At 47.4% G+C, this 25,209-nt stretch overlaps 2 protein-coding genes across 2 annotated transcripts in view; one reads left to right on the top strand and one right to left on the bottom strand.

Annotated features, from left to right (window-relative positions):
* The window catches only part of LOC140385704 (D-serine dehydratase), a 227,584-nt gene extending 217,872 nt beyond the window's left edge, over positions 1-9,712 (bottom strand). The window contains exon 1 of the mRNA XM_072468143.1: positions 9,621-9,712. The gene's annotated coding sequence lies outside the window, so the exon portion shown is untranslated. The remainder of the gene's footprint in view (positions 1-9,620) is intronic.
* A 1,631-nt stretch (positions 9,713-11,343) lies between these two features.
* Positions 11,344-25,209, top strand: part of klhl18 (kelch-like family member 18) — a 28,452-nt gene continuing 14,586 nt past the window's right edge. The window contains exons 1-5 of the mRNA XM_072468140.1: positions 11,344-11,506; positions 12,971-13,101; positions 14,096-14,236; positions 15,898-16,096; positions 24,476-24,636. Coding sequence (XP_072324241.1) covers positions 11,387-11,506; positions 12,971-13,101; positions 14,096-14,236; positions 15,898-16,096; positions 24,476-24,636 — 752 coding nt within the window. The 5' untranslated portion in view covers positions 11,344-11,386. The remainder of the gene's footprint in view (positions 11,507-12,970; positions 13,102-14,095; positions 14,237-15,897; positions 16,097-24,475; positions 24,637-25,209) is intronic.

The raw sequence follows: 25,209 nt of genomic DNA, 5'->3' as shown, positions 1-25,209 counted from the left end.
GACCCAAACACCCGAAGCAGAGCTCCAGTATTCCCCCTATGGCACACTCGGTTCCGACACGTATAATAACAAGGCATCGGCATATAAGGACATCCTATACTCCATCCCCCTGCACCAACACTTTCCTTAGCAAGGTCTTTAACTGTTTTTTGCCGGGTCTGGTAGCCAGTAGACATGCCAATCTTGGGAAGAACCTCTCCCTCTACAGCTTCTGCATCACTTTTGTGCTGGAGCTACCCCACTAGAAGGTATAAAGTGCCTAAACCAATGCCTTCGAGCCAGTGCTGACCTGTGTGCGACCACTCACTCCGTGGCCAACTTTTAACTATCCTTTGAAGTGGCCTAGCAAGCCCAACTCAGTGATGGAAAATAAATGTTGGCCTTGCCGGGCAGCACGCAGCGCAGTGGTTAGTGGGACTACAGCACTGAGGACCCGGGTTTGAATCCCCGCCCTGGGTCATTGTCCGTGTGGAGTTTGCACATTCTACCCGTGTCTGCGTGGGTTTCGCCCCACAACCCAAAGATGTGCAGGTTAGGTGCATTGGCCAGGCCAAATTGCCCTTAATTGGAAAAAAATGAATTGGGTACTCGAAATTTATTTTTAAAAAGCGGTACGGAACGAGATTTTAATTTGTAAAACTGTGAGGAAAGGATTCTTCGCCCCAGGCAGAATAACACTGACCAATAGGTATCTTTTATGTTAAAACAAACTACCGAACAGCGCTACGCGCAAATCGAAAAAGAATGCCTGGGCTTGTTAACTGGACTGGACAAGTTCCACGACTATGTGTATGGCCTGCCACGATTCACGGTCGAAACTGACCACCGCCCCCTGGTCAACATCATTAACAAAGACCTGAACGACATGACTCCTCGCCTCCAGCGCATCTTACTTAAACTCAGGAGGTACGATTTTGAACTGATCTACACTCCGGGGAAGGAACTCATCGTGGCGGACACTCTTTCCCGAGCAGTGAGCACACCACCAGATGCAGAGGGGTTCGTGCGTCAAATTGAGGCACACGTGACTCTGACAGCAGCAAATCTGCCAGCTGATGATCCTAGTCTGGCCCACATACGCGCAGAGACGGCGACTGACCCCCTTCTGCAGCGAGTGATGCGCCACATGACGGAAGGGTGGCTAAAAGGGCAGTGCCCCCAGTTTTATAATGTGCGAGATGATCTCACCAATATAGACGGGGTCCTTATGAAATCGCATAGGATCGTTATTCCACACAGCGTGCGCCAGATGATTCTTCATCAACTACACGAAGGCCACTTGGGCGTCGAAAAATGCAGACGAAGGGCCCGGGAGGCGGTATATTGGCCGGGTATTAATGAAGACATAGCCAACATGGTGCTCAACTGCACAACCTGTCAGAGGTTTCAGCCGGCGCAACCTCCGGAAACACTTCTACCACACGAGATGGTGACGTCCCCCTGGGCGAAGGTGGGTGTTGACCTATTTCACGCGCTCGGCAGAGATTACATTGTTATTATAGACTACTTCTCAAACTACCCGGAAGTCATGCCTCTCCATGATCTGACGTCGTCCGCAGTCATTGGGGCCTGCAAGGAAACGTTTGCTCGCCATGGCATTCCAAGGACTGTCATGTCAGACAATGGACCTTGTTTTGCCAGCCGTGAATGGTCGTCCTTTGCCGCAGCATATGGTTTCACTCATGTGACATCCAGCCCTCTGCATCCACAATCGAACGGGAAGACTGAAAAGGGTGTCCACATCGCAAAGCGGCTCCTGTGCAAGGCGGCTGATGCCGGATCGGACTTTAACCTTGCCTTGCTGGCCTATCGATCGGCCCCGTTATCCACGGGCCTCTCGCCAGCGCAGCTACTAATGGGTCGCTCCCTCAGGACGACGGTACCTTCCGTCCTGGCACCGACAACAGACCATGAGGCGGTTCTTCGGAACATGCAACTGCAGCGTGATCGCCAGAAAGGTCGGTACGACACACGAGCGACGGACCTGCCCCCCCTGTCCTCCGGAGACAAAGTACGCGTCCATCAACCGTATGGTGGCTGGTCAGCACCGGCCGAAGTCCTCCGACAAGTGGCTCCCCGCTCGTTCCTGGTTCGCATGCCGGATGGTTCCGTGCGTCGCCGCAATCGGCGCGCCCTTCGCCGACTTCCACGCTCACAGCCACACAGCACGCCAGATCCTCAACAGGCTTCCGAGGATGACTTTGTGGAGCTGCCGCACATCACGCCCTTTCCATCGCCACCCATGGCCATGCCTGCACAGCAGCCGGTGGTTCTTGATCCACCCTTGAGGCGGTCAACCCGAATTCGTCGCAAACCCATTAGACTGGACTTATAATATAGTTCATATGTTTAACAAGTTGCACAATTTTACATGATAACCTCTTGTTGTTTATCGTTCCAGATGTCGTCTGACTGGACAACTGTTCAAGTTTTTTTTTCTTCTTCTCTCGTTCGCATTTCTGTTATGTTATGGTACAACTGGATTCATGTGACGCACTCGACATCGCCCCATGTACATAGTTCCGTCATAGACACATGCTGCACACGACACACACACACTCTTAGATGCACTCACGTCACGATCATATTTATTACCACGTGGGCACATATCTTTGTAAAAAGGGGGGATGTCATGATATTCAAACACACACATCATGATGGACACACTAACAGGCAAATCAGAGTACACAACACCACAACCAATCACAGACAAGAACACCAACCACATAAAAAGCACGAGCACGACACCTGGTGGGCAGTAGGTCTGGGGAGAAGGGAACAAGAAAGAGCTGTTGAAACACCACAAGCAGGGAGCCCCCCACGTGCAGAGTGCAAAGACCAAACTGTAAATAGTAAGTTTAAATAAAGAAGCGTTGTACCATATGCAACTGTGTTGGCTCATCTGTGTGTCAGAACACCCAACACCACACCGAGCAACCTGCACCCCCAGGTATCTAAAGTGAGTCCCTGGCCTACGGAATGACAGCCCCGCCACCACTGCCCCCACCCCTGGCCGAGACACCACAAAATATTCACTCTTGTCTAGATTTACTTTGTACCCCGAGAAAGACCCAAACACCCGAATCAGAGCTCCAGTATTCCCCCTATGGCACACTCGGTTCCGACACGTATAATAACAAGGCATCGGCATATAAGGACATCCTATACTCCATCCCCCTGCACCAACACTTTCCTTAGCAAGGTCTTTAACTGTTTTTTGCCGGGTCTGGTAGCCAGTAGACATGCCAATCTTGGGAAGAACCTCTCCCTCTACAGCTTCTGCATCACTTTTGTGCTGGAGCTACCCCACTAGAAGGTATAAAGTGCCTAAACCAATGCCTTCGAGCCAGTGCTGACCTGTGTGCGACCACTCACTCCGTGGCCAACTTTTAACTATCCTTTGAAGTGGCCTAGCAAGCCCAACTCAGTGATGGAAAATAAATGTTGGCCTTGCCGGGCAGCACGCAGCGCAGTGGTTAGTGGGACTACAGCACTGAGGACCCGGGTTTGAATCCCCGCCCTGGGTCATTGTCCGTGTGGAGTTTGCACATTCTACCCGTGTCTGCGTGGGTTTCGCCCCACAACCCAAAGATGTGCAGGTTAGGTGCATTGGCCAGGCCAAATTGCCCTTAATTGGAAAAAAATGAATTGGGTACTCGAAATTTATTTTTAAAAAGCGGTACGGAACGAGATTTTAATTTGTAAAACTGTGAGGAAAGGATTCTTCGCCCCAGGCAGAATAACACTGACCAATAGGTATCTTTTATGTTAAAACAAACTTTAATTTAATGCAGAATCAATCAATTAGCAACAAAGTGTTGCGGAGAAAAGTACAGCTATTCAACCTCAGTGCACTTCACTATTCCACTCATGAGAAACCAGACAAAGATTCTTGGATTAAAAGAATTAGTTCTTTATTACAAGCTATAGTAAGGGCTCTTGGCATTCCAATTGGGACACCACAAACGCACAAATTCAAAAATTGTACAGACAGTTATACTTTGACATTCTATTATAAGAAATTAGTATATACCAATCATTTGTTACGAGTTATCTATATCTAATCATGACCATTAATTAAGGTTATATGATGCATAGTATATGAGAATAATTAACCAATCACATTGAAGATCTGCGAATAAGTAACCAATCACATTAAAGAGCTGCATGCTTAATTACAATATACAATTATTACAAAGGCACATATATTGTCTTGCAATTAGTGATATCGGTGGTACGATATCTGGGTATAGCTATCAATCACCTTCCTCCTCTGCTGTTCAATGGCTCCTGTCAAGGTACGGATGCTATCCATCAATTCTCCCTGCTGCTACCAGCAGACATGTTGGATGTCACACATTGAAGAACAGGCCTTGAGATGTAACACCTGCAACTTTCACCCCAAGGGAGTTGGCCCCTCAGAGACAGAATATGTCCTTGTAATATTCGTTACAATTAGCAGCTTGTCAGGACAACACAGTGCTTAGCACTGCTGCCTCACAGCACCAAAGACCCAGGTTCAATCCCAGCCCCGGGTCACTGCCTGTGTGGAGTTTAAACATTCTCCCCATGTCTGCATAGGTCTCAACCCCACAACCCAAAGATGTGCAGGGTAGGTGGATTGGCCACGCTAAATTGACCCTTAATTTTTTTTAAAATTTAGAGTACCCAATTCATTTTTTCCAATTAAGGGGCAATTTAGCATGGCCAATCCACCTAGCCCGCACATCTTTTGGGTTGTGGGGGCGAAACCCACACAAACACGGGGAGAATGTGCAAACTCCACACGGAGAGTGACCCAGAGCCGGGATCGAACCTGGGACCTCGACGCCGTGAGGCAGCAGGGCTAACCCACAGCACCACCGTGCTACCCCAATTGCCCCTTATTTTGAGAAATAAATTAATTGGGTACTCTGAATTCATTGAAAAAACACAATTAGCAGCTTTTTTTCCACAGACAGAACTGTGCAACTCTGTAACTTCTCCCAGTACCATGGAATTAGTGTATATCTAATATCTAAGGATGTCCAAAATTCCCTCTTCAAAAGTAACAGACTTACAGTTAACAGTGTTACGACATCCTGGGTTAGTGAGCGGTCAATTCCAGCCCCATATGCCCTGGAGTTACAAGTGAATGAACCAATAATTCTCATAAAAATACCCAAAGTCTTTTGCCCTTGCCTGCCCAATAATTACAGTCTCCAGGTTTGTAAGTTTAAACACAATTATTGTTTATTTATACAAGGACTATCATAAAATATGCAGTAAATTCAACTGGTTAACAACAAGCTAATACCTACTACCTACTTTAACTGCCTCCACCCTCTACCCACACACACAAGACAGATAAACATAGAGCGTAGAAAGGGGTTAAACAAATAAGGATGAAGGTCAAAAGTTAAGGGCCTTTGCCGCAGATGGTGGTTCTTTAGCACACTTTCTTCACAGCAAACTTGCAGGTTAGAGTCTTTGGTTTTCAGCCGGTAACGGTCTTCTTTGTAGATTCATTCATTTTTTCAGCATCTCTGTAGTTTAGAAAATGTAGTACTCACAGGCAGCAGGCCTTCTGGAGGGATACCTCGGGCAGGATTCTCCGACCCACCCCGCCGGGTCAGAGAATTGCCGGGGCGGTGTGAATCCCGCCCCGCCGCCAGCTGCCGAATTCTCCGGTGCCAGGGTTTTGGTGGGGGCGGGAATCACGCCGCGCTGGTCGGCGGCTGCTAGTAGCAGCCCCCCCCCAGCGATTCTCAGCCCCGCGATGGGCCGGGTGGCCACCCGTTTCTGGCCGGTCCCGTCGGCGTAAATCAAACCGGGTCCGTACCGACATGACCTGGCTCTTTAGGCGGCCTGCGGAGTCCTCGGGGGGGGGGGGGGGGGGGGGCCCTCACGGTGGCCCGGCCCGGAATCGGGGCCTACAGTTCCGTGGGCGGGCCTGTGCCATGGGGGAACTCTTTCCCTCCGTGCCGGCTGCTGTCAACCTCCGCCATGGCCGGCACAGAGAAGAACCCCCGCGCATGCGCCAACTCACGCCGGCCCTTCAGCGCCGGTTGCCACGTCGCCAACCCCGGCGGCAGCAGCCTAGGCTCTGAAGGTGCGGAGGATTCTGCACCTTCCGGGCAGCCCGACGCCGGAGTGGTTCATGCCACTCCTTGGCGCCGGTACGGCCCGCCCCGCCGGGTAGGGGAAAATCTCGCCCCTTATTTCTCATCAAACTGGGCATTCAGCTCGAGGGTCGCGTTCAGGCCTCTATCTTTCTGGAGAGACACTTTATTTCACATCAAACATTGCTTTCAGCTCATGGTTTGACTTTAAGCCTCTGTAGTCATAAATTCATAAGATATGATATAGGAGCAGAATTAGGACATTTGGTCCATCAAGTCTGATCCGCCATTCAATCATGGCTGATCTCATCCTGGCCTTAACTCCCTAATCCTGCCCGTTCTCCTTAACCCTTCAACACATTACCAATTAAAAGTCTGTCTAACTCCTCGCTCAAGAGAACTGCACCCAGAGGCTTGCTGGAGAGAGAGTCAGCACTCACAGAGGCCTTCTGGAGAGTATTAGCAGGATCCTTTTGGAGACAGCTAGTCGGATCTCTTCACTGAGCTGCCAGAATCCAAACGGAAACCAAACCCAAGCCTTGGGACTCTGAAACAAAGATATGCAGAGGGACAGGTAGTATTCAGGAAGCAGGGGGAGCTGCTGAAGGACTTGCAAAGACAAGGAAGATGGACAAAGAAGTGTCAGGTGGAACACAATGTGGAAAAGTGTGAGATTCTGCACTTTTGTCGGAAAAATGGAGGCATAGACTATTTTCCAAATGGGAAAAGGCAGAAAATACGGAGGCATGGGATTCAGGGTGATTTAGCAGTTTGGATCAGAAATTGGCTAGCTGGAAGAAGGCAAAGGGTGGTGGTTGATGGGAAATGTTCAGACTGGAGTCCAGTTACTAGTGGTGTACCACAAGGATCTGTTTTGGGGCCACTGCTGTTTGTCATTTTTATAAATGACCTGGAGGAGGGCGTAGAAGGATGGGTGAGTAAATTTGCAGATGACACTAAAGTTGGTGGAGTTGTGGACAGTGCGGAAGGATGTTACAAGTTACAGAGGGACATAGATAAGCTGCAGCGCTGGGCTGAGAGGTGGCAAATGGAGTTTAATGCAGAAAAGTGTGAGGTGATTCATTTTGGAAGGAATAACAGGAAGACAGAGTACTGGGCTAATGGTAAGATTCTTGGCAGTGTGGATGAGCAGAGAGATCTCGGTGTCCATGTACATAGATCCCTGAAAGTTGCCACTCAGGTTGAGAGGGTTGTTAAGAAAGCGTACGGTGTGTTAGCTTTTATTGGTAGAGGGATTGAGTTTCAGAGCCATGAGGTCATGTTGCAGCTGTACAAAACTCTGGTGCGGCCGCATTTGGAGTATTGCGTGCAATTCTGGTCACCGCATTATAGGAAGGATGTGGAAGCATTGGAAAGGGTGCAGAGGAGATTTACCAGAATGTTGCTTGGTATGGAGGGAAGATCTTATGAGGAAAGGCTGAGGGACTTGAGGCTGTTTTCGTTAGAGAGAAGAAGGTTAAGAGGTGACTTAATTGAGGACTACAAGATGATCAGAGGATTGGATAGGGTGGACAGTGAGAGCCTTTTTCCTCGGATGGTGATGTCTAGGACGAGGGGACATAGCTTTAAATTGAGGGGAGATAGATATAAGACAGATGTCAGAGGTAGGTTCTTTACTCAGAGAGTAGTAAGGGTGTGGAATGCCCTGCCTGCAACAGTAGTGGACTTGCCAACACTAAGGGCATTCAAATGGTCATTGGATAGACATATGGACGATAAGGGAATAGTGTAGATGGGCTTTACAGGTCGGCGCAACATCGAGGGTCGAAGGGCCTGTACTGCGCTGTAATGTTCTGTGTTCTATGTGCGTGTTGGAGTTTAGAAGGATGAGGGGGATCTTACTGGAACTTACAGGATAGTGAGAGGCCTGGATAGAGAGGCCGTGGAGAGGATGTTTCCACTAGTAGGAGACTAGAACCCAAGGGCACAGACTCAGACTGAAGGGACAATCCTTTAAAACTGAGATTAGGAGGAATTTCTTCAGTCAGAGGGTGGTGAATGTGTGGACCTCTTTGCCACAGAAGGCTGTGGAGGCAAAATCACTGAGTGTCTTTAAGACAGAGACAGATAGGTTCTTGATTAATAAGGGGATCAGGGGTTAGGGGGAGAAGGCAGGAGAATGGGGATGAGAAACATATCAGCCATGATTGAATGGCGGAGAGACTCAATGGGCCAAATGGCCTAATTCTGCTTCCATGTCTTATTGTCTTATGAAAAACATATCAGTGGAATCAATTCCAATCACCACCTGTTTGAATTGAAGGTAGAGGATTCTGACAGGCAGTCTGCCTTAAATTGAGATGTCCATCAATTATCCATGGATCAAAAGTGCAACAGCAAAATAATAGAAAGGGGAAATAAGGGAATAAACAGGAAATAAACAGGAAGGACCCTTATAACAGTTCAAACAGTTCTTAAATAAAAGGGAATAAACTTTAACTTACTCCCTACACCTGCAACTATATATGTATTCCAATTAAGCAAAGCAATACAGTTCAAAAAATACTTATGAATAAAGTAAGCAATCAGGTTTACTTGCTTTTCTCTGTGCAAAGACCTTTGAAGGAATCTTCCAGGAGTCAGACTAAAATCCTATTGCAAACTAAAGACAGACTTGGCTCCACTTGTTCATTATATCATGCGGCATTCTTTGGTCTCCTCCCACTAAGATGTCCCATGACCTGTGCATCCAGGACTAAGCACCATCCCTCATAAATTATTTACACCCCAGGGATCCTCCAAAATTAAAACAATGATCAATTAGCCATATATCGATAAACAAGTAAATGGTTAAAATCAATTATTACCTTACTTTTGTGAACCCTTAAGCACACCTTTTGCAGATATACTGCCTGTATGTATCTTAAACCAGGGTTTTAAATATTTTTAATGTTACAAATATAAAATATAACAAGTAACAGTTTCCTACATTCATCACACCACCCAAAATGAGTGTGAAGAGTGCACAGAATGGCTTCTTATAGGTGAAGATTTCCACGTCAGAGGCAGAGAGGGGACAGGGTGTCTTTGGAGTGTCTTGCCTGCAGAGAAAGGGGAGGCAAGAGAGGTCGGGGATAGAGGGCCATAACTTTCTGGGTGGCGCCCAAAGGAGCCAACTGCTCCTCATGGTTCACAATCGTTGTTACTTGGCCCAGGTACCGCTGAATCACAGAATGCTTGTTTTGTCATGAAATGAGGGCATTTGGGCCATCATGTCTGCACTGGCTCTCGAAACGGGCTTAGTGCCATCCCCCCATCTTTTCTCTGTATCCTTGCACATTGCTCCTATTCAAGCAATCATCTAGTGCCCTCTTGAATGCCTTGTGAAGAGTTGTGATTTGGCCCAGCTAGCTAGTTCCCACAGAATCATGTCTCAGCAAGGGTCAAGAGACAAACAGAGAAAATCGGTGACAAATAAAGTCTAAAATACATAAACTACCATTAAAATGATTAGGCTAGGTTTTTATTTTGTTAAAACTCATTTGCTCGGTGTATTACCTTTTCACTTTTCTCTGTGGAAATTTGCTCAATGTGGTGCGTTTCGATCAGAGGTTCAGATATTCCAACAACTCAAGGGAACGTCCATCAATTGGAAACAAAAGGCTGACTGTAAGAAATTAGATAATAAAAATTTGCCCCGGCACCTCCCCACTTACCTCTGGCACACACCCCCACCCATCCACCCCCTGACAACCCCCAGTGCACCTTCTGGCACTCCGCTCAATCCTTGCCCCGCCTCTCCCTCATGGAAGACGTGGAACTTGGAGTACAGCTTGCCAGGTACATGCCTTTTGAGACCAGTCGTACATTGTGCCATTCTGACATCACGCCGTCGTGGTTGCATTATTTGACATGGGGGTATGATTCCAGCATATGGGCCCCTGATTAGATGCTAATTTATTGCAATGAGGTTCCTGGCATTGAATGATGGGAGATGCTGTCCGCCATGACGGAGGAGGGAACGATCAGGTCCTGCTTTCACTTTGATGTGAACCGTGACTTATGCTGTTTCGTGATATTTTCTGCTCTCGCCTCCAAACCTGTCTGATGTGAATGGGAGCAGAAACTCTCAGCTATAGGGTAAGTTTCCCATGTATGTTAATGACACCCAACTCTGCCTAACCAGCATTGAATCTTTCACTTCCTCTATGTTGTCAGACCACTTGTCTGACATTCAGGGGCATATGTACCGGCCGTGTTGCACCTGAAAGGTAGTGCGGCGCAGCCAGTAGGTGCCGGGAAATCTCTCTCCCAGGATCTACCCGGCTCGCCACACCTCGCAAGATCTAACATGATCTTGCGACAGGTATCGATGTGAATCCCACCCATTGTGGGCAGGATCACTTTTTAGCAAATCTGCATATACTGTCTCACTCTAATATGCATTCCCATGATCTATCCAAGGCTTGGGATCGAATTCCCTTCCCTTGGAGATCTCAGGTGAGCACCGTAGTGTTGGTCTCCACAAACAGAGACCAGATGAAAAGGCACTCATGACATAGATTATAATAATAATCATTATTATTGTCACAAGTAGGCTTACATTAACACTGCAACGAAGTTACTGTGAAAAGCTCCTAGCCACCACATTCCAGCATCTGTTCAGATACACAAGAAGGGAGAATTCAGAATGTCCAATTCACCTAACAAGCATGTCTTTTGGCAGGGGATTCTCCCAGGAATTGGAGGCCCCCCAGGTGCTTGCCCTCCAGGCAGGGTGGCGATGCCAAGCTGGCATTTTACCCATGCTGCAGACTGGAACTGAGGGCAGGGGCAGCGGCAGGGGCAGGGGCCTCCCGCCCCCAAGTACCCCCTTATAGTTGAGCTGAGGTTCAGGTGTTCGGGGTCTAAAAATGGCGTCCCAACCTCCCTTCCCCAGTACAACTCTTGTAATTTTGAAGAATCATGTTCGACTTAAAATGTTAATTATGTTCTCTCTCCACAGACGTTGCCAGACCTGCTGATTTTCCCAGCATTTTTGTTTATATGTCAGATTTCCAGCAATATCTGGTTTTAATTCCATGAAGAGTAGCTGTGTGGTGAGCAGCTGAGTGAGGCTGGGATGGAGGCAGCAGGAGGACATTGCACTGCCAGCGAATTCCAACACCGCCCGAAGCTCAGGCAGGTTCTTTGCGTTTCTCATGACGTGAGGAATATGTTGACGCTCCCAAGGAAAGGTGACTCCCAGTGACAGGAATCGGAAATGAAGTCACCGGAAGGCTAAAGCCTTGACGCAAAGTCGGAAGTGAAGTAATAGCTTGGCTATGATGGCGGACCCGGAGGAGGATTTAATGCTATTCAGTGTCAGTGACCTGCCGGTGCGGGGTTACGGTCTGATGGAGGAGATCCGGCGGCAAGGCAAACTCTGCGATGTGACCCTGCGGGTGAGGAGTGAGGACAGAGGGAGAGACCCCGGGCGGAGCGGGGAGGAGAATCCATTCAAACCCAAACGCCCCCCCCCCAAACGCCCCCTCTTCCCCCCCCCCCCCAAACGCCCCTTCTCCCCCCCCCCCAAACGCCCCTTCTCCCCCCCCCCAAACGCCCCTTCTCCCCCCCCCCCAAACGCCCCTTCTTCCCCCCCCCCCCAAACGCCCCTTCTTCCCCCCCCCCCCCAAACGCCCCTTCTTCCCCCCCCCCCCAAACGCCCCTTCTTCCCCCCCCCCCCAAACGCCCTCTTCTTCTTCTCCCCCCGACTCCCCAACGTTCTGGCTCACATCTCCCCCCATTAGCAGCTCGCAGTTCTGTTTGACTCCTATTATGGCTCGTGTATCTCATGCCCGGGTGCGTGCCACCACCGCTTTCCAGCTTGCGTGTTCTCTTTGCCCCCCCCCCCCCCCCCGTGTTCCCCACTCCACGGGCTGGATTCTCATAAATGGGACTATGTTCCCATGCCGGTGTAAAAACGCTGGTATTTCAGTCCCCAGTATCCTCCAAAAAATAAAGAGCTATTGAATGAAATGAAAATGAAATGAAAATCGCTTATTGTCACAAGTAGGCTTCAAATGAAGTTACTGTGAAAAGCCCCTAGTCGCCACATTCCGGCGCCTGTTCGGGGAGGCTGTTATGGGAATCGAACCGTGCTGCTGGCTTGCTTTGGTCTGCTTTCAAAGCCAGCGATTTAGCCCTGTGCTAAACAGCCCCTCATTTACCTGCAGGGCGCTGGCAGGGATCTGGGCAGCTTACGCAGCTTTGGCTGCGGCTACAGGCCCCTGCGGTTCCGAGTCCGTGCACGGCGGCGGTCTCCAGCGGATGAGCCGAGCCCCGTGGCGGACTCGGACTGTGGACCGTCACCAAGAAATAAGGTCCCCTGATCACCCCCCTGCATCAGACCAGCTCGATTGCTGCCCCGGCCGCCTGTAAGCCCTCCCCCCCCCCCCCCCCCCTCCGGTTATGGATCCCCCCACCAGGGAGGCCGTGGACTGAGTCCCGACTGGCCAAACATGGTTAGAACCACGCCGTCGGGAAATCGGCCAGTCGGGGTCGGAATATCGCTGGGATGGCCTCTGGCAATGGCCCGCCAGCCGCCTGCAGTGATTGATGGATGAGCGATTCTCCGGAGCGGCGCCGGTCGTGATCTGGTCGGGCACGTCAATTCTCTGCCCCACGCCAAACACAATTTCAGCGCGGGGTTATGGAGAATCCAGCCCCTCATCTCCAAGCAGCCCTGCTTTGTGTTCTCTGCACCCTGCAGTCTGCCCGTCCCACAAATTCCCATGATTTCAGGGTTGTTGGTTTTGATGGTTGGTGATATTGGGGTTAATTGTGTTATTAGTATGATTGGACTTGATGATTGGCCTGTTGCATAGGATCTATGTTCCATTACTTCTAAATATTCTGTCCTTTTCCAGGTTGGTGACCACAAGTACACTGCACATCGCATTGTGCTGGCTGCATCTATTCCATACTTTCATGCCATGTTCACAAACGACATGATTGAGTGCAAGCAGGATGAGATTGTTATGCAGGGAATGGACCCCAGGTTAGAGGGGTTTACTTCATACATTTGAGCTGCTCTCATTTATTCTGTCGCTTTTATTCTCTGCTGTATTGTGGGAATGCTGCGTTGTCAGAGATGCCAGGCTTTGGGTGTGACATTGGAATTTAAGTATACAGTGACACTGTTTAAAAATCGGAGTCTTGTTTTGACATTTTTCCTCCGAACAAAACAAATGAACTTATCTATACTGTTTATGGCAATCGATTGACATAGAATGGCTCTCATATTTCTCTTTGTCACTGAACTCAGGAAATTAATTCAGCGTGCGACGTGCTCTGTCTTTTGGCAAACGTTGGCATTTTTTCTGTTTTTTCCTACTGACTCATCTCAGTTATGAGCATTAAGGAGAAGGACAAGGTACAGACAGCCCTTACTCCGTTCACCATCCTCGCTTATAACAGATAGCCACCTATCTTGGGAGCATGGTGGTAATCATTTACAGTCGCTATAGTCAATTGCAAAGGAACCACTTAAAACATATTGAACATTCTGGTTATTTTATCCAGTTTTGCAGCTGACAGTTGCGTTTTCATCTACCTGTATCCCATCAACCTCTCACTTTTCAATGTACCTAGGCAGATGTTAGAACCTAGAGAGTTGCAACTAGAGCCAAGACATTGTACCAGGGGTGGACCTGATCTCATGTTAAAATGATTAGTTAGCACCAGTGCAGCTGAGATTTACAGTGGGGTCATACGCTGCAGCTGACCAGTGGTCAAGCTACTGCACGGTGGTCAACAGCTCTGAAGTCAAAGATTAGCACGAGCCGGCGCTTTCCAGGAAATGGGGAGACACCAGGGCCTGAACAGGGAATCTGGATTAAAAGATTGTGCGAAGGCAGTACAGCACCTCAGCTATGAGGTGATTCGGGTTGTGTATAAGATACGGTATTGGGTCATTTGTCATTTTTATGCAGATTTATGAAAAATGTTATAGTGATAAATTCTATAAAGTGATTCTGTCTGTCTTCTCACAGTGTCCTGGAAGCGCTCATTAACTTTGCCTATAATGGCCGGCTGGCAATAGACCAGCAGAATGTGCAGTCATTGCTGATCGGTGCCAGTTTCTTGCAGCTTCAGAATGTAAAGGATGTGTGCTGTACCTTTCTGAGAGAGAGGTGAGTGCTGGGAGTGGGAGAGAGAAATGCAATCATCATTCATGAGTGTTGATGCCAGATCCTCAGACCTCAGTGTGTCATTACAATGCCCAAAGACCTTTCGGGAAGGAAATCTGTCATCCTTGCCTCCATGCAACTCCAGACCCACAGCAATGCAAATGATTCTTAATTGTCCCCTGAAAAAGCTGAGCAAGCCACTGAGTTCAAGGGCAATTAGGGATGGGCAACAAATACTGGCCTCACCGGTGGCACCCACATCCCACAAAATAATTTTTAAAAACTTCAGGGGAAGAAACTAGAGCACTAATCTGGGATGAAAGATTGCACGGGTTAGTCTGCATGTAGTACAGTGCCTTGACTATGAGGTGATTGCAGTAATCAGAGTGAGGAAAATCATATGGCTCAACTGTACTGATCAGGAAGTTTCCAGGTTCGATTCCAGAATCTGCTCTTAATTAGCTGATCTCAGCTGGTTGAGCAGGAAGTTGCTACAATTGGTGTCAGTGGAACTGAAATGGAGCATAGGAATTAGGAGCAGAAATAGGCAATTCAGCCCTTCGAGCTTGCCCTGCCATTCAATCAGATCATGGCTGATCTCTTCCTGGTCTCAAATCCACCTCCCTACCTGTTCCCCATATTCCTTTAACCCGTTTTTAAAATCAGAGGTATATCTATCTCCTTGAAACCATTGAATGATTCAGACTCCACTGCACTAAGGGGCAGCGAGTTCCACAAATTCACCACCCTCTGCGAGAAGTAGTTCTTCCTCATCTCAGTTTTAAATCTGCCATCTCTCCATCTATATCTGTGATGTCTCATTCTAGATTGCCCCACAAGGGGGAACATTTGGTCTGCATTTACTTTATCAATACCTTTTTGTATCTTGTATACCTCGATCAGATCCCCTCTCATTCTTCAAAACTCCTGCGAGTATAAGCCCAAACTATTCAGTCTCTTGTACTTCATCCCTGGAATCAATCCGATGAGCCTCCTCTGAACTGCCTCCAATGCCACCACATCCTTCCTCAAATAAGGAGACCAAAACTGGACACAATACTCCAGGTGTGGTCTCACCAACACTCTATACAATTGCAACAACATTTTCCTACTTTTATACTCTAGTCCTTTTGCAATAAGTGCTAAAATTCCATTTGCCTTTTTTATTTCATGATGCACCTGCATACCGACTTTCTGCAAAGTGCGGAGATAGAAAATGTTCCCTCTGCTAGGGCATAATCTTAAAGTTAGAGCAGGGCTGTTCAGGAGCGGAATCAAAGAGAACCTTTTCGTACAACGGATAGGAAATATTTGGAACACTGTGAATTATGGCCCAATGAAATTTGGAACACTAATGTTGATAGATTTTGTCAGGAAGATTATCAAGGGATATGGAGCAAATATTTTTAAATGCCGTGATCTAATTGAATGGCAAAACGGCTCCAGGAGCTCGTCAGCAGCTTGGTGGCAAAGCACATTTCAACACTAACTGGTGTAAGAATTCTTGCAATTATGTTTTAGCTTGTAACTTACTTGGATTTGTTTCCTAAACACTTTCCGATATGGATGGCATAGTTCTAGGAATCAATTTCCTTTTTTTAATGATGTTTTCAGTAACAAATGTCTTCCATTACCCTCCCTAAATCTTCCCTCCACTCTTCCAGGCTGCATCCTAAAAACTGCCTGGGAGTGCGTCAGTTTGCAGAGACTATGATGTGCACTGTCCTTTACGACTCATCCAACAGTTTCATCCACCAGCACTTTGTAGAAGTATCCATGTCTGAGGAGTTTCTTGCATTGCCCTTTGAGGAGGTGTTTGAGCTTGTTGCTCGTGATGAGCTCAATGTGAAGTCTGAAGAACAGGTATGAAGAGTTGACAATTAGCGTATGAGGTTGGGGAATTTTCAATCAGAATACAGAGAGGTTTGTTCATAACAAGAGTATGGGAGGAATGAAGAAATACTGACTGGATTATTCCTGATCTCTTTCTTAAAGCCCTGACCTTTCAGTTACTGTTGGTTGCATCTTTGACCAGCAAAGGCATTACAACCTGTGACCAGACTGTGGTCTTTTTTAACTTGTGTTAATGTCACTTTGTAGTTTAAAATACTTTACTTAAAGATAACTCAATCCCAAGTCCTTTCCATTAGCAAATAATCAAAAATGCATGGGAGGGATGGAATGAACGACTGAAATGGCAGAGAAAGAAGAGGGGATGGCACAATCGTAAGGGGAATAGACAGGCGGTTCTGCGGACGCAATCGAGACTCCAGGATGGTATGTTGCCTCCCTGGTGCAAGGGTCAAGGATGTCTCGGAGCGGCTGCAGGACATTCTGGGGGGGGGGGGGGGGGGTGAACAGCCAGCTGTCGTGGTGCACATAGGCACCAACGATATAGGTAAAAAAACGGGACAAAGTCCTACAAGCTGAATTCAGGGAGTTAGGAGTTAAACTAAAAAGTAGGACCTCAAAGGTAGTAATCTCAGGATTGCTACCAGTGCCACGAGCTAGTCAGTGTAGGAATGTCAGGATAGATAGGATGAATGCGTGGCTCGAGAGATGGTGCAAAAGGGAGGGATTCAAATTCCTGGGGCATTGGAACCAGTTCTGGGGGAGGTGGGACCAGTACAAACCGGACGGTCTGCACCTGGGCAGGACTGGAACCGATGTCCTGGGGGCGGGGCGGGGGGGGGGGTTTGCTAGAGCTGTTGGGGAGAGTTTAAACTAATGTGGCAGGGGGATGGGAACCGATGCAGGAAGTTGGAAGGTAGTAAAACAGGGACAGAAACAAAAGGCAGTAAGGGAGAAAGTGTAAGGCAGAGAAGCCATAGTCAAAAATCAAAAAGGGCGACAGTACAAGGTACAGTGACTGAGGGGAGCTCAGTGAATAGGACCAGGAATACTAAAAGGAATAAAACGGGAAGTAAAAACATTAATGGTAAGCGACGCGGCAGTTTGTTACATGAAGAAATGGGTTCAACGACAAGTAAAATTAGGAGAAAAGTTAAGAGGAAATATAACTTAGGAGATGTTACTGATCGAAGTGTTAAGATTCAGAACAGAGGTAAAAAAGCCAACACAAGTGTACTTTACCTGAATGCTCGTAGTATTCGGAATAAGGTAAATGAGTTGATGGCGCAAATCATCGTGAATGACTATGATTTAGTGGCCATTACTGAAACATGGTTAAAGGATGGTCACGATTGGCAGTTAAATTTCCGAGGGTATCAAACTATTCGCAAGGACAGAGTGGATGGTAAGGGAGGTGGTGTAGCTCTGTTATTTAAGGATGACACCCGGGCAATAGTAAGGGATGACATTGGTGCTATGGAGGATAAGGTTGAATCCATTTGGGTGGAAATCAGGAATAGTAAGGCGAAAAAGTCACTGATAGGAGGAGTCTATAGGCCACCAAATAGTAACATTATGGTGGGGCAGGCAATAAACAAATAAATAACTGATGCATGTAGAAATGGTACAGCAGTTATCATGGGGGATTTTAATCTACATGTCGATTGGTTTAACCAGGTCGGTCAAGGCAGCCTTGAGGAGGAGTTTATAGAATGTATCCGCGATAGTTTCCTAGAACAGTATGTAATGGAACCTACGAGGGAACAAGCAGTCCTAGACCTGGTCCTGTGTAATGAGACAGGATTCATTCAGGATCTCATAGTTAGGGATCCTCTCGGAAGGAGCGATCACAATATGGTGGAATTTAAAATACAGATGGAGGGTGAGAAGGTAAAATCAAACACTAGGTGTTTTGTGCTTAAACAAAGGAGATTACAATGGGATGAGAGAAGAACTAGCTAAGGTAGACTGGGAGCAAAGACTTGATGGTGAAACAATTGAGGAACAGTGGAGAACCTTGCAAGCGATTTTTCACAGTGCTCAGCAAAGGTTTAAACCAACAAAAAGGAAGGACGGTAGAAAGAGGGAAAATCGACCGTGGATATCTAAGGAAATAAGGGAGAGTATCAAATTGAAGGAAAAAGCATACAAAGTAGCAAAGATTAGTGGGAGACTAGAGGACTGGGAAATCTTTAGGGGGCAACAGAAAGCTACTAAAAAAGCTATAAAGAAGAGTAAGATAGATTATGAGAGTAAACTTGCTCAGAATATAAAAACAGATAGTAAAAATTTCTACAAATATATAAAACAAAAAAGAGTGGCTAAGGTAAATATTGGTCTTTTAGAGGATGAGAAGGGAGATTTTATAATGGGAGATGAGGAAATGGCTGAGGAACTGAACAGGTTTTTTGGGTCGGTCTTCACAGTGGAAGACACAAATAACATGCCAGTGACTGATGGAAATGAGGCTATGACAGGTGAGGACCTTGAGAGGATTGTTATCACTAAGGAGGTAGTGATGGGCAAGCTAATGGGGCTAAAGGTAGACCAATCTCCTGGCCCTGATGGAATGCATCCCAGAGTGCTAAAAGAGATGGCTAGGGAAATTGCAAATGCACTAGTGATAATTAACCAAAATTCACTGGACTCTGGGGCGGTCCCAGCGGATTGGAAATGAGCAAACGTGACACCACTGTTTAAAAAAGGAGGTAGGCAGAAAGCGGGTAATTATAGGCCAGTGAGCCTAACTTCGGTAGTAGGGAAGATGCTGGAATCTATCATCAAGGAAGAAATAGTGAGGCATCTGGATGGGAATTGCCCCATTGGGCAGACGCAGCATGGGTTCATAAAGGGCAGGTCATGCCTAACTAATTTAGTGGAGTTTTTTGAGGACATTACCAGTGCGGTAGATAATGGGGAGCCAATGGATGTGGTATGTCTGGATTTCCAGAAAGCCTTTGACAAGGTGCCACACAAAAGGTTGCTGCATAAGATAAAGATGCATGGCATTAAGGGAAAGTAGTAGCATGGATAGAGGATTGGTTAATTAATAGAAAGCAAAGAGTGGGGATTAATGGGTGTTTCTCTGGTTGGCAATCAGTAGCTAGTGGTGTCCCTCAGGGATCAGTGTTGGGCCCACAATTGTTCACAATTTACATAGATGATTCGGAGTTGGGGACCAAGGGCAATGTGTCCAAGTTTGCAGACGACACTAAGATGAGTGGTAAAGCAAAAAGTGCAGAGGATACTGGAAATCTGCAGAGGGATTTGGATAGGCTAAGTGAATGGGCTAGGGTCTGGCAGATGGAATACAATGTTGACAAATGTGAGGTTATCCATTTTGGTAGGAATAACAGCAAAAGGGATTATTATTTAAATAAAATATTAAAACATGCTGCTGTGCAGAGAGACCTGGGTGTGCTAGTGCATGAGTCGCAAAAAGTTGGTTTACAGGTGCAACAGGTGATTAAGAAGGCAAATGGAATTTTGTTCTTCATTGCTAGAGGGATGGAGTTTAAGACTAGGGAGGTTATGCTGCAATTGTATAAGGTGTTAGTGAGGCCACACCTGGAGTATTGTGTTCAGTTTTGGTCTCCTTACTTGAGAAAGGACGTACTGGCACTGGAGGGTGTGCAAAGGAGATTTACTAGGTTAATCCCAGAGCGGAAGGGATTGGATTACGAGGAGAGGTTGAGTAGACTGGGACTGTACTTGTTGGAATTTTGAAGGATATGGGGAGATCTTATTGAAACATATAAAATTATGAAGGGAATAGATAGGATAGATGCGGGCAGGTTGCTTCCACTGGCGGATGAAAGCAGAACTAGGGGGCATAGCCTCAAAATAAGGGGAAGTAGATTTAGGACTGAGTTTAGCAGGGACTTCTTCACCCAAAGGGTTGTGAATCTATGGAATTTCTTGCCCAGTGAAGCAGTAGAGGCTCCTTCATTAAATGTTTTTAAGATAAAGATAGATAGTTTTTTGAAGAATAAAGGGATTAAGAGTTATGGTGTTCTGGCCGGAAAGTGGAGCTGAGTCCACAAAAGATCAGCCATGATCTCATTGAATGGTGGAGCAGGCTCGAGGGGCCAGATGGCTTACTCCCGATCCTCGTTCTTATGGAATGCGAGGGATGGGATGGGGTTTAAACAATTACTGTTAAAATAAAGATACTAATTTCACCATAAATGTTTTGCAGGCCTCTGTCAGTCGTGACTTACAGATTCACACTGAGGTATTCACACCCAAGCTATAGGACAAGAGTAACTGGGTTACAGTCAGGGGAAGGAAAATGAACGGGCAGACAGTGCAGGGATCCCTCATGGCTGTTCCCCTTCAAAATATGTATACTGTTTTGGATGCTGTTGGGGGGGATGACCTAATGGGGGAAGGCCACAGCGACCAGGTCTCTGGCACTGAGTCTGGCTCTGGGGCTCAAAAGGGAAGGAGGGAGAATTGAAAGGCAATAGTGATAACAAACTCAATGGTTAGGGGAATAGATAGGAGATTGTGTGGTCGTGAGCGAGACTCCCGGAAGGTATGTTGCCTCCCGGGTGCCAGGGCCAGGGATGTCTCGGATCGCGTCTACAGGATTCTTATGGGGGAGGGGGAGCAACCAGAAGTAATGGTGCACGTAGGCACCACCGACATAGCTAAGAAATGGGATGAGGATCTAAAAAGTGATTTTAGGGAGTTAGGTTGGAAGCTAAAGAGCAGGACAAGCAGAGTAGTGATCTCAGGATTGGTACCGGTGCCACGTGCAAGTGAGGCAAGGAACAGGGAGCGAGTGCAGCTGAACATGTGGCTACAGGGCTGGTGCAGGAGGGAAGGCTTCAGATATGTGGATCATTGGGATATCTTCGGGGGAAGGTGGGACCGGTACATGAAGGACGGATTGCACCTAAACTGAAGGGGCAGCAATATCCTGGGTGGGAGGTTTGCTACAGCTCTTCGGGAGGGTTTAAACTAGTTTGGCAGGGGGATGGGAACCAGAGCTATGGATCCTAGTTTAGGGTAGCTGTTGAACAGACACAAATAGTATACAGCAAGTCTGTGAGGAAGGATAGACAGTTGATAGGGCAAAGTTGCACTCAGTGGAATGGGTTAAAGGGTGTCTGTTTCAATGCAAGGAGTGTCAGGAATAAGGGAGATGAACTTAGAGCATGGATCAGTACTTGGAACTACGATGTTGTGGCCATTACGGAGACATGGAGTTCACAGGGGCAGGAATGGTTGTTAGATGTTCCGGGGTTTAGATGTTTTCAGAAGAATAGGGAGGGAGGTAAAAGAGGAGGGGGAGTGGCACTGCTAATTAGGGAGTGCACCACAGCTGCAGAAAAAGAGGTAGTTGAGGAGGGTTTGTCTACTGAGTCATTATGGGTGGAAGTCAGAAACAAGAAAGGAGCAGTCATTTTATTGAGAGTTTTCTATAGACCCCCCAATAGCAGCAGAGAGATAGAGGAACAGATTGGGCGTCAGATCTTGGAAAAGTGCAGAAGTAACAGAGTTGTTGTCATGGGTGACTTCAACTTCCCTAATATTGACTGGAACCTCCTTCGTGCAAATGGTTTGGATGGAACAGATTTTGTCAGGTGTACAGGAAGGATTCCTGACTCAATATGTAGATAGGCCGACTAGGGGGGAGGCCATATTGGACTTGGTGCTCGGCAACGAACCAGGCCAGGTGTCAGATGTCTCGGTGGGAGAGCATTTCGGTGACAGTGACCACAACTCCTTGACCTTTACCATAGTCCTGGAGAGGAACACACAGTATGGGAAGGTATTTAATTGGGGGAGGGGAAATTATACTGCTATTAGACAGGAACTGAGGAGCATAAAGTGGGAACAATTGTTCTTGGGGAAATGCACAACAGTAATGTGCGGATTGTTTAAGGAGCACTTGCTGCGAGTGCTGAATTGTTTTGTCCCACTGAGACGAGGAAGGAATGGTAAGGTGAAGGAGCCTTGGATGACAAGAGAAGTGGAGCTTCTAGTCCAGAGGAAGAAGGAAGCTTACGTAAGGTTGAGGAAGCAAGGATCTGACTCGGCTCCAGAGGGTTACAAGGTAGCCAGGAAGAACTCAAAAATGGACTGAGGAGACCTAGAAGGGGACATGAAAAAGCCCTGGCGGGAAGAATTAGGGGAATACTCAAGGCGTTCTACACTTGTGAGAAATAAGAGGATGATTAGAGTGAGAGTAGGGCCAATCAGGGATAGTGGAGGGAAATTGTGCCTAGAGTCTGAGGAGATGGGGGAGGGACTAAATGAATACTTTGCTTCAGTATTCACTAGAGAGAAGGACATTGTTGCTCATGAGAACAGTGTGAACCAGGTTGATATTAAGAAGGAGGATGTGCTGGAAATTTTGAAAAGTATCAGGATAGATAAGTCCCCAGGGCCTGACGGGATATACCCAAGGTTACTATGGTAAACGATGGAGGAGATTGCTGCGCCATTGGCGATGATCTTTGCGTCCTCCCTCTCCAGTGGGATAGCACCGGATGATTGGAGGGAGGTGAATGTTGTTCTCCTATTCAAGAAAGGGAATGGGGAAATCCCCGGGAATTACAGACCCATCAGTCTTACGTCTGTGTGAGCAAAATATTGGAAAGGATTCTGAAAGATAGGATTTATGATTATTTAGAAAAACATAGTTTGATTAAAGATAGTCAGCATGGCTTTGTGAGGGGCAGGTCATGCTTCACAAGCCTCATTGAATTCTTTGAGGATGTGACGAGACACATTGATGAAGGTCGGGCAGTGGATGTGGTGTATATGGATTTCAGTAAGGCATTTGATAAGGTTCCCCATGGTAGGCTCATTCAGAAAGTTAGGGGGCATGGGATACAGGGAAATTTGGCTGTCTTGATACAGAATTGGCTGGCCGAAAGAAGACAGCAAGTGGTAGTGGATGGAAAGTATTCTGCCTGAAGGTCGGTGACCAGTGGTGTCCCGCAAGGATCTGTTCTGGGACCTTTGCTCTTTGTGGTTTTTATAAATTACTTGGATGAGGAAGTGGAAGGGTGAGTTAGTAAGTTTGCCGATGAAACAAAGGTTGGTGGAGTTGTAGAGTATTGAGGGTTGTTGCAGGTTACAACAGGACATTGACAGGATGCTGAGAAGTGGCAGATGGAGTTCAACCTTGATAAATGTGAAGTGATTTATTATGGAAGGTCGAATTTGAATGCTGAATACGTGGTTAAAGGCAGGATTCTTGGAAGTGTGGAGGAACAGAGGGATCTTGGGGTCCACGTACATAGATCCCTCACAGTTGCCACCCAGGTTGATAGGGTTGTTAAGAAGGTGTATGGTGTGTTGGCTTTCATTAACAGGGAGTTGAAGAGCCACAAAGTTTTGCTGCAGCTTTATAAAACTCTTGTTAGACCACACTTGGAATATTTTGTCCAGTTCTGGCGCCTCATTATAGGAAGGGTGTGGATGCTTTGGAGAGGGTACAGAGGAGATTTACCAGAATGCTGCCTGGACTGGAGGGCATGTCTTATGAAGAAAGTTTGTGGGAGTTAGGGCTTTTGTCACTGGAGCGAAGAAGGCAGAGGGGTGACTTCAGGTGATGAGAGGCATGGATAGAGTGGATAGCCAGAGACTTTTCCCCAGAGTGGAAATGGCTGTCACGGGGGGACATAATTTTAAGGTGATTGGAGGAAGGTATAGGGGAGATGTCAGAGGTAGGTTATTTACACAGTGGTGGGTGTGTGGAATGCACTGCCAGCAGAGGTGGTGGAGTCAGAGTCATTAGGGACATTTAAGCGACTCTTAGGCGTACATGGACAGCAGTAAATTGAAAGGGTGTAGGTTAGGTTGATCTTAGATTAGGATAAATGGTCAGCACAACATCGTGCGCTGAAGAGCCTGTACTGTGCTGTACTGTTCTATGTTCTATATTCAACACGGTAGCATAGTGGTTAGCACAATTGCTTCACAGCTCCAGGGTCCCAGGTTCGATTCCCGGCTTGGGTCGCTGTCTGTGCGGAGTCTGCACGTTCTCCCTGTGTGTGCGTGGGTTTCCTCCGGGTGCTCCGGTTTTCTCCCACAGTCCAAAGATGTGCAGGTTAGGTGGATTGGCCATGCTAAATTGCCCTTAGTGTCCAAAATTGCCCTTAGTGTTGAGTGGGGGTTACTGGGTTATGGGGATAGGGTGGAGGTGTGGGCTTGGGTAGGGTGCTCTTTCCAAGAGCTGGTGTAGACTCGATGGGCCGAATGGCCTCCTGCACTGTAAATTCTATGAAATCTATTCAAATAGGTCGGGGAGCACATGTAATTATATTATTGACATGATGGTGAACAGGGGAAATATCTATGGTGCAGCAGGCTGGGCTAGAATAGTACTATCCAGTTCTATTTTTATAATGTGTTAATCCTCCCCATCCCCAGGTCTTTGAGGCTGCCCTTGCTTGGGTACGATTCGATCGGGACAATCGTGAGGATTACTTGCCTCAGTTGCTAACCAAAGTGCGCCTGCCCCTCTGTCGACCGCAATTCCTAACAGACCGGGTCCAGCAGGACGATCTAGTTCGCTGCTGTCACAAGTGCAGGTAAGATGGGGGTAGGACTATATAGTATCCCACTACCCTACCCGCTTGTCTAACGGACAACTCTCCTTTTGCTGGAAGCAGCAATGTTCCCATTATAAGGTAGTCAATCCTCAAGTACCCCACACACACACACACACACACACACACCACTTTCCTGCGGGACCAACAATGCTTGCTTCGTGGATCCGCCCCTGCACTCCAGAATTTTCCTTTGTTCGGGGGCCATCCAGGGTGACCGCATTCACCGTATATTCCATGTGGCAGCTGCCTTGAGCTCCTGGATTTCTCTTTGTCCAAAGGTCATCCAAGATGGCTGCACTTGATGCCGCTGTTTCCGCTGCCACCATGTGCGACCTGTCATAGCCAGCATTCTACCCATTCCCCCCACTCTGTGCCACTGTGGACCTTCCCCGCTCTCCGCCCTCACTTGTTTCTGCAAATCTCCACTCTCACCGCCTCCTTCCTACTACTCAAAGCTAGGTCGAAAGTGAGGCAGCTCTGTCCCGCCCAAATGTCTTTTTCTTTAAAATAAGTTCATCCTTACTGTTGGTGCTGTTGCTGCTACCTTCCCAG

Source organism: Scyliorhinus torazame, chromosome 11 (genome assembly GCF_047496885.1).
Source record: "Scyliorhinus torazame isolate Kashiwa2021f chromosome 11, sScyTor2.1, whole genome shotgun sequence".
NCBI lineage: Eukaryota > Metazoa > Chordata > Chondrichthyes > Carcharhiniformes > Scyliorhinidae > Scyliorhinus > Scyliorhinus torazame.
Note: the sequence above shows the minus strand (reverse complement) of the source record. Positions and strands in the feature narration are given on the sequence as shown.